At 36.8% G+C, this 12957-nt stretch overlaps 1 protein-coding gene across 1 annotated transcript in view; it reads right to left on the bottom strand.

The window, feature by feature from the left end:
- Nucleotides 1-12957, bottom strand: part of LOC104500151 (WD repeat-containing protein 35-like) — a gene marked incomplete at its 3' end in the record, with an annotated part of 13839 nt that overhangs the window by 535 nt on the left and 347 nt on the right. The window contains exons 2-9 of the mRNA XM_010143757.1: nt 12171-12288; nt 11684-11755; nt 9516-9608; nt 7817-7945; nt 7464-7597; nt 5896-6061; nt 5654-5799; nt 3456-3581 (exon numbers count right to left, since the gene is read on the bottom strand). Of these exons, the coding sequence (XP_010142059.1) occupies nt 3456-3581; nt 5654-5799; nt 5896-6061; nt 7464-7597; nt 7817-7945; nt 9516-9608; nt 11684-11755; nt 12171-12288 (984 nt within the window). The remainder of the gene's footprint in view (nt 1-3455; nt 3582-5653; nt 5800-5895; nt 6062-7463; nt 7598-7816; nt 7946-9515; nt 9609-11683; nt 11756-12170; nt 12289-12957) is intronic.

Raw genomic sequence — 12957 nt, 5'->3', positions numbered from 1 at the left:
CAGCAGGTGCACAGAAATACCCACTGTGATGATGGGTTTTGCCATGAAAACGTTTGATTTATGACTATTGAATTGGAAACCCAAAGTTTATTTCCCAAGGGAAACATAATAAATGCCTCAAACAGTGCAATTCCTGAAGCAGATAAAAATAAGCAATTCTATTAGAGCACTTTAACAATTCACATCACCTCTTCCATATTAGTAACATGAGGAAACCCCTCCTTTTCCCCCAGAGGAATATAATTATTCAAGCAACAAGTTGGAGAAGGGGCAAAAAGGCAAGAAAAGAAATGGAATAGTCAAACACTAAAAACTATGACTATGTCTTTTATTGCATTCAACTGATTGAAATTAAAGAAATTAATAAGGAAAACCCTTTCTAACACATTAGAATCAGAAAATATCTCAGAAAGGAGGTAAAGCTGACAAATAAATGAGATATAAAGCAAACCACTGAAGCATGATCACACAATTGTAGAAAAACTAATAGAATTCTCTGCATCAGTATTTACTGGAGAGCAAGGAGAAAGCTTGTCAGAATTGGCCTGAAGGGTTCCCACACTACAGGGAATGAAACTGAGACGATAAACTAAAACATCAGCAAACGAACTTTTAAAATAGATCTATAAACTGAATGGTAATAAACTGTCAGAACCCAAAGGTTTTCACTCAAGTAGAGTTCTACGGGAATTCAAACACAATGCTATGGAGCACAGCCAGAGGAACAGGCGTGGGCAGGTGTAGCAAGTGTTATGATTCTGGGAATCGCAGATCAGTAAATCCAGCTTTCACACAAGGCAGAGATGTAAAAATAAAAAAGTTAAATAAATAAAATGGAATTAGATGGACATGGATAAATACAACACACTGGACTGTAATCATGGTTTTAGCCCTGGAATTTGTACCTCATTCATTTATTATTACCATTTCTTATTATCTTTCAGAGAGGCAATAGGCATGTAAATGAAGATGACCCAACAGAATGGGACCTACTTGGATTTTAAAGAAAAAAAAAAAACAAGCTCATTTTGGATGCAGGATGAAAAAAAAAAGGGTTGGAATATAGGTAGTTTTTGACAGCCAGGAGCACTACCTCAGGATGCATCCCAGAAATGCAAACTGGACCTTAGACTGTACTGAATATTCAAAATTCATATGAAAAAAGTTATGAGGTAACACATAAGTAAACTGTTAATTGTGTCTGTCAAATCTAAAACTGATTTCAAGAAGTGGCAAAGGACCCCAGAATGCTGGATGATGAGGATATAAAGTGAAATCCAATGTAGATTTGATCGCGGTAATATACCTCAGAAGAAATGTAACTACAAACTCTAAACTAGCATTACAACTCTGAAAAGGTACCACGTAAACTATGAATAGTTTAAACAAGATCAGATCAATTCAGAACTAATAGCTATGAATTATAGCTTAACTGTCATATTAATTTAGAAGCTCCCTTCTTTATTATGGTAATACTTGAAAAATACAGAAAACCGGATTATTCAGTAGATTGGTAATGTGATACTAACACTTCGTCTCCAGGTCATCAATTCCAATGCAGCCTAAGTTAACGACAGCTTTGAATCTCTACCAGAAAATGACTATAACCTTTCAGAATATCTAGTTCCTAAAAGGGAATTACTGATATAATCAGAAAGAACACAGCAGTAGTAATGTGTATTATTTACTGAAAGACAACATGTACTATTCACCAAAATATTTAACATTGAAACTCAGTATGCTACCAATACATTAAAGAGTTTATTTGCCACAGAAATAAATTAGAGCACATCTTTTTCCACTTTAAATATGCAAAAGGGAAAAAAAGTGAGAGCTTACACATGCAGTTTTGAAAACTAAAGTTTCAAAATATTACTCATTTGCAAACTGTGCCAGATCTTGAAACACACATGGTCTCACAGATACTGATGACTTTAACAAAAAGCAATATAGGCCTGTGTTCCACCTGTTACGCATTTCCCAAAATAAGCATTAGGTAGCATTTCCTGCAAGACTAATTTCCAGCTCAAATTTCCAAATTCTTTTCCAGCAGATTTACAACAAATTACTTGAGTTTGCTTCCTAGCAGATTCGTGTTTATAACTCCCTGACCGATGATTTCTCTCTCTCTCTCTCTCTCTCTTTAATTACAGTGTTTACACACTGATGATTAAAGAACATATCCTGTGCTGGGAAAAAACAAAACAAAAAACCACCCAATCCTGCATCCTGGATACAATATGATCAGGGGCTGGAGCACCTCCTCTATGAGGACACACTGGGGTTGTTCAGCCTGGGGAAGAGAAGGCTCTGAGAAGACCTTACAGCAGCCTTCCAATACTTAAAGGAGGCCTACAGGAAAGATAGGGAGAGACTCCTTATCAGGGAGTGTAGAGACAGGATGAGGGGGTAACAGTTTCAAACTGAAAGAGGGTAGATTTAGTCTAGTTACTAAGGAGGAATTCTTCACTGTGAGTGCACTTGAGACACTGGTACAGGCTGCCCACAGAAGCTGTGGATTCCCCATCCCTGGAAGTGTTCATGGCCAGGCTGGATGGGGCTTTGAGCAATGTGGTCTAAAAAAAAAAAAAAAAGAGAGTGGTGAGGCACTGGGACAGGTCACCCAAAGGGGCTGTGGATGCCCCCTCCCTGGAAGTGTTCAGGGCCAGGCTGGATGGGGCTTTGAGCAATGTGGTCTAGTGGAAGGTGTCCCTGCCTATGGCAGGGGCGTTGGAACAAGATGATCTTTAAGGTCCCTTCCAATCTAAACCATTCTATGACTCTGATTCTATGACAGTAATTGCTATTTTTTGTTAACCTCTAAATTTAACTGAAGTAATACTAACTCCTTAAAAAAATAAAAAAACACAAATAAACAACAATACCCATATGCAATAAAATTAAAACATCAGAGTTAACTGAATACACATTTGTAAAAAGTATATTGGGAATTGAAATATAAGTAGGAAGTACACGTATCAGGTTGCATTCATTTCTACTGTTCAGGTTCCCACACAACTCTCCTGGTTCAAACTACTGATTCACCACCAAAACACGACACTAGAAGTAAGGCCGAAACAATTCCCACCATATCACCTAGCCCACCCAATTTAACCGAACAGCACTGAAAACACTGGAACCTGACCTACATGACAGCCTCAATTACCACCAAATTTAGAATCATGTCCAATTCTGTTAGTATTAACATAGCATACGTTTTCTTACTATGAAAACAAAATCACAACTTCATTATAAAAGCAATGGCCAAGTCAATGGATCACCAAGACAGACACTCACATCCCACTAAAACTTCAAGTCAGTAGTATCAATCAAGCAGTAATCAAAAGTTAAGCACTGATTTATATATTAGAGAAAGCTATTTTTTCAACCCATTCAGAAAGGGAATAACAGTATTAATAAGTTTCTTGTTTGTTAAGTGCCACATTACTACATACCTTGTAATCCGGTCGAATGTTTGCAAAATATATGTAAGAATCGACAGCTAGTGCAATTTTCAGTCCACTTCCCTCCCACGATAAGGCAGATATCTGTTTGCCAGGAACTTTCAGTGTACGCAAATGCTTGTTTAAAACAATGGAAGAAAAAAATTTTGAATTTATCATAGGAAAACCACTCTAAAATACACAAACAGCAGTTGTGACAGTTGATGAAAGTCAAATATAGATCTTCCTTACAGTACCCCATAATGACTCTCAAACTACAATACATCCGCAAACAAAGAGGGAGATATTTAATGTGTGTTACCACAAAGTGTTCTTTTGCCTCAATTCTTTCTTGTCAGAGAGAAAATAAAAACAGGACTCAGTGATAGTTCAATCTTACAAAAATGCATGGATAATGACATTTTTTCCTTTGGTTGGTTATTTGAATCACCTTTATTTTTGTAGTTACTGAAATTATAAACACCATAGTACTGATATCTAACATGCCTCAGAAGTTTCATTCCTGCAAGAAGTGCATTAGTCAGTTGATGTACCTTTAACTACACCTTATAGCGTAAACAAATAAAAACATGTCAACTACATCAAAAGCATACAGTGAATTAGCTGCATAGGTACACCATCTGCAGTGAGGCAATGGACATTTTCTTCTTCTCTATTTCCTTCCAAAATAAAAGTCTAAAGGCAGGCAATTAGATGTCCATTTACAGTTTCAGAGTTTGCAAAGAAATACACTTTCCATCTTTTTCTTATATCTTTATTTTGCTATAGAATTTGAAGTTGAATGAAGTCGAACTAAAAAATTAATGTTTTCAAAAACTATTACCTTGGACCCACAGAACACTCATTTGTGGGAAGCTTATTGTTTGCGAATAATATAGATGTATGTAATAAAGGATTGCAATAAAATATTCTGGAAAATCTTGGGCTTTAAAAAATACAACTTATTACTGAGCAGAACACTAAGAGTTATGCTTAGATCTAACTTTCCCTTTGAGAGCATAACTTTGTGCCAAAATAGAGTGTTATCAATCAATCACAGTTTAGTAGCTATTTCATGCCTTTGATCAGATGCAAATACCAAGTCTAAATAATCATTACATATTATTCATAGAAGATACCATCTTGCAGAAAATTAAGTCTGCACTTGAATATGAGAAATAGTACAAAGCAATTCTAAAATCTGAAGAATTTACCTCTAAACACTAGACACACACTCTGAGATATCTGTTCCAGTTATCTGAAGGACATGAGTAATCAGAGATGTAACGTTATTGCCAAAACCTTTGGTTCCACTTAATATCCACAACTAAGGAAAAACCTACAGCTGATAGTGAATCTTAACCCTTTCGCAGCACAGCCCACGGCTCTATCCTTACCATAGTTACCTTCAGGGCTGACTAGTACTTCCTCCGTTCAAGGGACAAAATTCCTCATGATCTGGTAACTAACACTAACTTATGGATTTCCAGATATATTACTAGCACAGACAGTGAAATTACCTGAAATTATCTTGCAAGGCAAGAGCAGCACCATAAACAAAACCATACACGAAAGTTGTCTCTCAGCTGTTGAACATTTAGCATCTTATAAAAAAAAGACAGGAAGTACAAAAAACATCTACAAAACAATATGCCCAACAAACAATTGAAGATTAGAACCAGATTTCCTTTTCTGAGGTTTCTGAGCCATTGCTTTTACGAATACCAGATGCTGTTTTCTCAGTTTTACTGATTCCATAAAAGCAGAGGGGAGCATTCACAGCTTTATTTTGAACTCCTCATCTAGAGATGCCTAGGTCTCTTACACTGCTAGTGGAGAAAGACAAGTCCTTCCAGACTGGATACACAGTTAAGTTAGCAGCTTAACCACTAGTAAGCATTCCAAATAGCTTACTGACTATAGTCTGAACTCGGGTATCTGAGTTAGATGTTCAAAGACAGACGTACACATATCCCATCATTTAGTGTTTTAAGAGATGCCACTCAGATTTTTGCACTGGCCACTAACTTGCTGTTCTAAAAGGTACCTGGTACCTGGTCCTGTGTCATCTTTCCAGATCCAGATGGATATCCTTGAGCGCATTAAACACACTAAACACTTACATTTTGGCATTCAAACTCCACCAGTAATGATCACACAGACAAAACATACCAGGAAAAAAAAAAATTAGGTATATTAAATATTTTTACCTCACCAAAAGGAGTATAGAACTGCACAATGTTTACATCTTTGTCTTGAGAAGTTGCTTTTAGGGAGCCTGCCACCGCCAGTACACTTCCACAGTGGTTCCACTGAATACATACTACATTCATACCAGTGTCAATCAAAACAGGATCTAGTTTTTAAGATACAAACATTAAGAATATAAACACAAGCAGATGTTTTGGGTCAAGAGTAGCTCAGTAATTAGCACTGCACATTTTGTACCTACCATCGTCATTCTCATCTCTCATTATCTGGCATCTTCCATTGTCATAACAGACAGCAAGACAAGGGCAATCTGGTTCAATGTAGCCTTCAGTACCATGATACCAATGTATTCCAGCAATACTGAATGCTCCAGTTACATTCACCAAACAACTCAGTTTCATTTTCACCTGCAGCAGAATGGTTAAAGTCATGTACAACATGCTATTTAGAAGAACAATTCATATCTCTACTGACCTCCTGCAAAAGACCAGATGTCTATACAACATTTTTTTCCTATCCCAAGAAAAATACTCACATTCTCAATATTTTAAGAGTTTGACAATCTTCCTTATTCAAACTCAGATAAGACACATAAAAACATATATTTCAACTGCAAAGAAGTACTTTAACCTTGGTATTTTCATTTTTTTTAAAGTAAAGAAACAAACAAAAAACTACCACACACACACACACACACACACACAAGGAACCCTACTGGAACTTCACAAAAATAAAAATCATTTCAAGCCGTTCTTGGCCACAAGATTTCTTTTTTTAAAAAGAAACCTTCCATCAACTTTTTCTTGATAGAAGTCTCTTGAATAATATAAAAATAAGTGGAAAAAATAAGTCTCCAAATTAGAACACCAATTAAGTTTACTTTTGTAATAATTAGCCCAGCACATCTGGTAACACAGATAAGGGCTGCTTCTGAAAGGTAAAGAGTGCCCCTGAATGACTTTGAGGAGGGTTACCAGGTAAGTGGTGGAAGGTAGCAGGGGGGAGAAAGACAGAGCACACAACGATACATAGTGTTGATTAAGAGAGGTGGGGGGCAGGGGGAACCAAAACAACTTATTTAAAGAATTTCAGTAATTTACAGTACCTGCTAAAAAACACCATGACTCTCAGAGTGAGAAGAAAGAAATATACAGTGGGGGGATAAAGAAAGAAAATGGGAAGAGTAACAGATACTTTCTTAGGCACAGGAAGAAGGCGAAAATCCACCCTAACAGGCATCTAAAAGTCAAGAAAATGGTTCCAAATACATTGCTGTTCCAAAGTCAGTGGTTTACTTGTTTATCTTTTTGTAAAGTCATATTCCAATATTCCAAATCAATAGATAAAAAATGAAGTTGTAGGAATGCAGCAATATTATAGCTACTTCCTTTCATTTTTCCACTTACTACCAGGTTTTCTCTGAAGATGTAACATTCCTTATATCAAGAATAACAGAGCAATAGGAAAATAAACTACTGCTTTATTCTAAAAGCACGCTAGTACTTCTAACATGAGCTTAATTTAATTTCATTAGTATCAACATACATACTTTTGCATTTTCAGGAACTACTGCAAAGCAAAAAGGCATTAGTTGATATGAAATTCTTTTAACTACCAAGAAAGAAGTATTTATATTAAAAACCTGCAGCTGCAAAGAAATGAATAAAAACTTTGTGCACAAGAACTTGTCGAGTTCTTGGTACTGAAGTCCACCAACTATACAAATGAAAATGAAATAAATAAACTAAGAGAAATTAAGCTTTTATGCCTGTTGAAATGAATATCTTTATTATTCTACCAAGAACTTACAATAAAATTTCCCAGATTGTCATAAATGTGAATCTCTCCATTTGCCATTCCAAAGAGTAAAACTTTGCTGTTGGAGGACCAGGCCACGTGGCACAGGTGGGTTCCTTTCAAGTCCTTTCCCCAAATGCGATTGCCTGTAACAGAACATTGATTGTACTTAATAAACATACCACAAAATTACAAATAGGATGCAAGTTACCCATGGAAAAACTGAAATAGCTAAAGAAAGTGAAAGCAACAATTGGGAAGTAACTATTAATGGTGTTTATCTAGAGAAACAGAGCCACTTTGTACATAATGCTGAAAACGAAAGCTATGGAATACCACAGCAACTGGTAGAGCTTAAATTTTACCATCCACTGATCCAACAATCACGGCTCCATCTTCATATACAATACAAATCTTTTGTCCATCAGCATTCCAGCTCATACTTCGAACAACAGATTTATTTCTATTGTTAATCATCTCTTCATACCAAGCACCTGTATAGTAGTGAAGGAAAAAGTGAGTTACACTTCTGATTTGATAACCCTTTAGTGCACTCAAGGTTCATGCTAAACACTAAATTCAAAGAGTAAAATTACTCTCAATTAAAAAGATATGCAAATAGGATGGTAATGACATTTCTTAGCAATATGAATTCCTGAAGAGTTAAAAAAAAAAACCCAAAAACAAAACCACAAAGATAATACAGACACACAAAAAAGTTAATAAAAGTTACCAAGCAATCAAATTAGGTGTTCAATGAAATGGAGGAACCTAAGAATGGTCTGCTTGTAAGTAAACACAGGACAGCAGGTTACAAATGACTCTGCAATGTAATACACAGCAAAAAGTTACAGAAGCAGTAACTTTTGGAAAGGAATTAAAAAACAAGTTGTTCTGCCCTTTCACTAAAATTCTAGCAAGCCTGCAGTATAGTGTCGCCCAGACTACATAGACATAATTATTGTGAAACTCAGTGTTCACATGTGAGCTACTTATTTCCAAAAAAGAACCTGACAAATGGGGAAGGAGAGCCGAAGTCTGAGCAGGGTCCTACAGGAAGAGATCCGTACTTACGTAATTTAAGAACTGACAGGAATACACTAGGAAACATAAACAGAGGGAACAACCCTCCTTGACGGTGATACATACTCAGTAATGTACTGGTTCTTTTCCAAAACTAACAGGTGATTTACGTGACAGCAGCCACCACATATCAGGCAGAAAGACTAATCAAGTGATATTCATTATTCCTGAAATGAGCAGCTGAGCTGAGGTTTTATTTGTTTCTATTTTTCATTAAAAAAAAATCCCCCAAGAGAAATCCCGTTATTTTCTTTTTCTGTCCCGCATGTTGGAAAGCGGTTAATTTGCCGGCCTTCGGATGAATTTAAGTGCACCAAAGAAGCACAAGTACGTGTGAAAAGATCAATAAAGTCCATTACAGCAATACACTGGTTAGTCATATAAGTTCACTGCCTTAATTAACATTTCTAAAGATTGTTTTTATGAAAGTATTTAATTGATGTTCTAAGCAGGGCCACTAATGCTCCTGAAGTTCTACCAATATGTCTGTGCTTGATGCACTTTGCAGAACTGTGTAAAAATTACAATGATACCCTGAAAAGAACCTACATGAAGCAGCACTGCCTTTTTTTTTTATTATTATTTTTTTTATTTTACAATATACTGTTTTCCTCCACAGACATAAAGTAACAGGGATAAGAAAATAAGATATTTACAGCAGCTTACTGAGCACATGGCTGAGGACTGATATCTTCTCCTAAGGGAGCTCAAGCAGGACAAATGTCTTTTTATATGTGACTACACTATGAAAAATGCAGACACATACGATGATAAAAACTTGGAAATTGTTTTAAATCTATTTTGAGCTTTCGAGTCTGCAAAATAAAAAGTCTGAAAAAGAACTGTAAACACTGCTGGAGGAAAAGAGGGAAGACGGGTGAAGACAGTGGTAGGAGCGGGAGGAAGGCAGGCAAAGGCGGGCGAGAAAGACTTCTCAGGACATGGAATATTATCCCATCTCAAATTTATCCTGTAGAATACCTTTATACACCATCCACACAATGATGAGTCCATTTTGATCACTGGTAGTCAGTTTTTGATACTGTTCGTTCCATGTCACCACTTGCACAGAACCTAAATAATGATACAAAATTTTTATTTTACCATTTAAGTAAGTTATAAAAAGCACCACGTCCAACGTAATCAACCTGGAGCCTTTCAGAAATTTGCATTGCTGACTTGGATCTAGTTTTAAACATTCTTTCTGTATCACTTGTTTCCTCTTTCAAAATTCTGAACAGCTCCTTTTGCTTCTATATTCATGCGTTTGAGTAACATACTGTCCAAATTCTGCTTCAATATGCAAAACCCAAACCATAGTTTTGTGGTTTCTGACCACCTGTAATATGCCAGTCTGGGAAGCTGACAACTTTACTGTCATAAGATGTTTTCTTCCTCAGTAGTGCTACACTTTGAAAACAAAATCCCCCTCACAACTACCAAGAAGAGCACCCTACACACAATTCCTTCAGCCCCACAGGTCTCATGTGGGATCCTCCTCATAAATATTTGACTTTACTTGAAGCATCTTCAGACTAAGCAGCATCTTATTTCATCAGTTCACCACTGGATATGAACTTGGCTACTTCAGGCATCATACTCTTTCATGCCCTCACCACCAGTCATCCATTTCCTCTGTATCCTTCCCATATTTCAGCATTTCGGTGTCAAACTTTATCCTAACACATGCAATCAAAGATATCCTGAATGCTGAAGATTTTTGAAGGTAATAGTAATCAGAATTTCAGAAAAGACATCCATTCAAAATATCCACTAAAACAATTTCTCGCAATGATTTTTTTCAATCATATTTAATCAAGCCCCTAAAATAACCTGGCTGTTGGCAAGTTGTGACTGCGAATCCTCATAAAAAGAATATTTCTTCAAATAACGTAAGGATTTTAGCATTCTCTTCATATCCCAGTGTCCATGAATGAGGACCATTTAACATTTCTCACATGGGAGTTGAATTCCTTACTGTCTGATTTCCATGCATTCAATTTTCACTTCCACACACTAGCCTTCCCTACTCTGGTTTCTAACCTCTCTCAGCTTCGACTGTAGACTATATTGCAGTCTAAGTATTTACACATTCTGTAATTTGTCAATAAATGGAAAAACCAAGGTATGCTGAAGACAGAGATCAGGTTTACTGGACTCACTTTAATTTCTTGAGATGAAAAGGTAAAGCTACCATAACATATAAGCAAATCTCATAGGCATTATGAAAAAAACCACAGACAAACTAATTTATCCAAGTGTTTCTAGGAAAAATGCTTAATAAGGCTTTTAGTCTCATTTCTGATTTTAGCCTATTGTGCAGGGTTTAAAACTTTATCTATACAGTATAAGAGAAAATTGTTCTTTTTTTCCCCCAAAGCCACAGTAGAGCATCGTTTAATTTGGCAATTCCGGCATCAACTGCCCATCAGTTTAGCATCTCTCTTCTGCTATAAAGCATTCTTTACCTGTCACCTACCAAAGCAATATGTAAACAAATGGGAACACATGTGTCACGATCTTTTATGTAAATACCTAAAAATATATTCCAGTCCCATGGAACTAAGTAGCACTTCTAAGCCAAAGTCAGAGGTTGCAAGTACTATACCAGCAGCACTGAATAATAAGAAAGGTTTTAAAAGAAAAAGTGCCTCTCTAATACAACACATGCAATGGCATCATTCACTTAAATAGAAATCAGTATTTCCTTCTCAGGATAATGAATGGAAACCAAATAATTTGGAAAAAGCAAAGCCTGAGGTAATACAAAACACAAGCTGGCCTGTAATGTCAAAGTTCACAGACCTGACACCTTGCCAAATCCATAAGCAGCCTTTAATTGTACCAGGCAGAGCAGAGCTTGGTTTGTGTCAGATGCATTCTGCATCACTATCAGCCAGGATGCCTGAGGGAAGGCTGGACCAGTTTGATACTCTACCCAGTCACTCACTCACACATCATGAAAGACTGACTGTAAGTCTTTCATCAGATAACTTGGTAAAAATAAATAGCCAAGCTGTTACATGCCAGAGTTGAATACTGATAAACTTTATTTCATGCTTAAAAGGTTATAGCAAAATTATCAACTTCACAGAATGTTGTATTTTTTGTTGTAATCAAAAGTACATTTAATGTCCAAATACACTTACCACTGTGACCCTCCAGAGTCTGATTCACAGAAAGATTGCTAGGAGCTGCAAGTCCCTTTATTTTTGCTTCATCTAAAAATAACAAAAATAGCTAAAAAACAAACCTAATAAAGCATACATCTTACTGTGTCTCTATCAACAATGCAGCTCTGATCACTATTTACATAGATAAATTTATTCACCTAAAAGTACGTAAATTGTAACTGCAGGATGAATTTTCCACCCCTCAGTTTGATGCGTTTGCTATTTACGTCTGTCATCCAAATTCATATGGTCTGCCAGTTTTTCAGGGAAAAAAAAAAACCACAAAACAAATAGAAACAAACCCAAACCCATGGCTATCACATTTTGTTACATTCAGAAAAAGGTTTTAAAGCATTTTAATACATATGCAGTATTGTTAAGTCACTTGCAGGAGGAGTTACGCTTTCAGAATTCTGCAGCATAGTGTATTTCATTCTTAAAAAAAAAAAAAAGTCTTATTTACCTGTCTGTGTTTCTAATTTTAAAACTTTCAGTAATCCATCCTCTCCACCACAGGCTATGAAACCCTGGTCCTTATTCCAGGAAATGCATCTTAATCTAACATTACCAGGAATTGCAATCTGAAAAAGAAATATTTTATATCTCTACACAGTTCTAAGAATCATGCTTTATTTCAAAGTACCGTATTTGAACACCTCAAAGACACCTATGATAGCACACAAGATAAATTTATTTCTATGAAGAGATCATAGAATTTATTCTCATGAACAGTACATGCAAAAGAGACAGAAACAATTAGAATTACAAGCACTAATGAAACTGCGCACCACGACAATTGAGAAAAGGGAAATTTAACACATGCAGTAAACGGTAATAACAGGACATGTTCAAAGGCGTGCAAAGAAGGCGCCATGAACAAAACAGGTGAGAGGGATCGCAGAGCGCACAGGGCTTTGCCACGAGCTGGTCTCCAGCTGAAGAGGCACATCCAAATTCTCGTGGGGCAGCACTTGCTTGGGAGACAGTTGAAGGCCGAAGAAACCCCGAGCACCAAACCCAGGCAGTAAACGGTAATAACAGGACATGTTCAAAGGCGTGCAAAGAAGGCGCCATGAACAAAACAGGTGAGAGGGATCGCAGAGCGCACAGGGCTTTGCCACGAGCTGGTCTCCAGCTGAAGAGGCACATCCAAATTCTCGTGGGGCAGCACTTGCTTGGGAGACAGTTGAAGGCCGAAGAAACCCCGAGCACCAAACCCAGGCCGAGAGGGAGCTGGGACGGGAGGGCAG

This window comes from Buceros rhinoceros, unplaced genomic scaffold (assembly GCF_000710305.1).
Source record: "Buceros rhinoceros silvestris isolate BGI_N320 unplaced genomic scaffold, ASM71030v1 scaffold20369, whole genome shotgun sequence".
Classification (NCBI taxonomy): Eukaryota; Metazoa; Chordata; class Aves; order Bucerotiformes; family Bucerotidae; genus Buceros; species Buceros rhinoceros.
The sequence above is the reverse complement of the archived record's forward strand: the minus strand, read 5'-3'. Positions and strand labels throughout refer to the sequence as shown.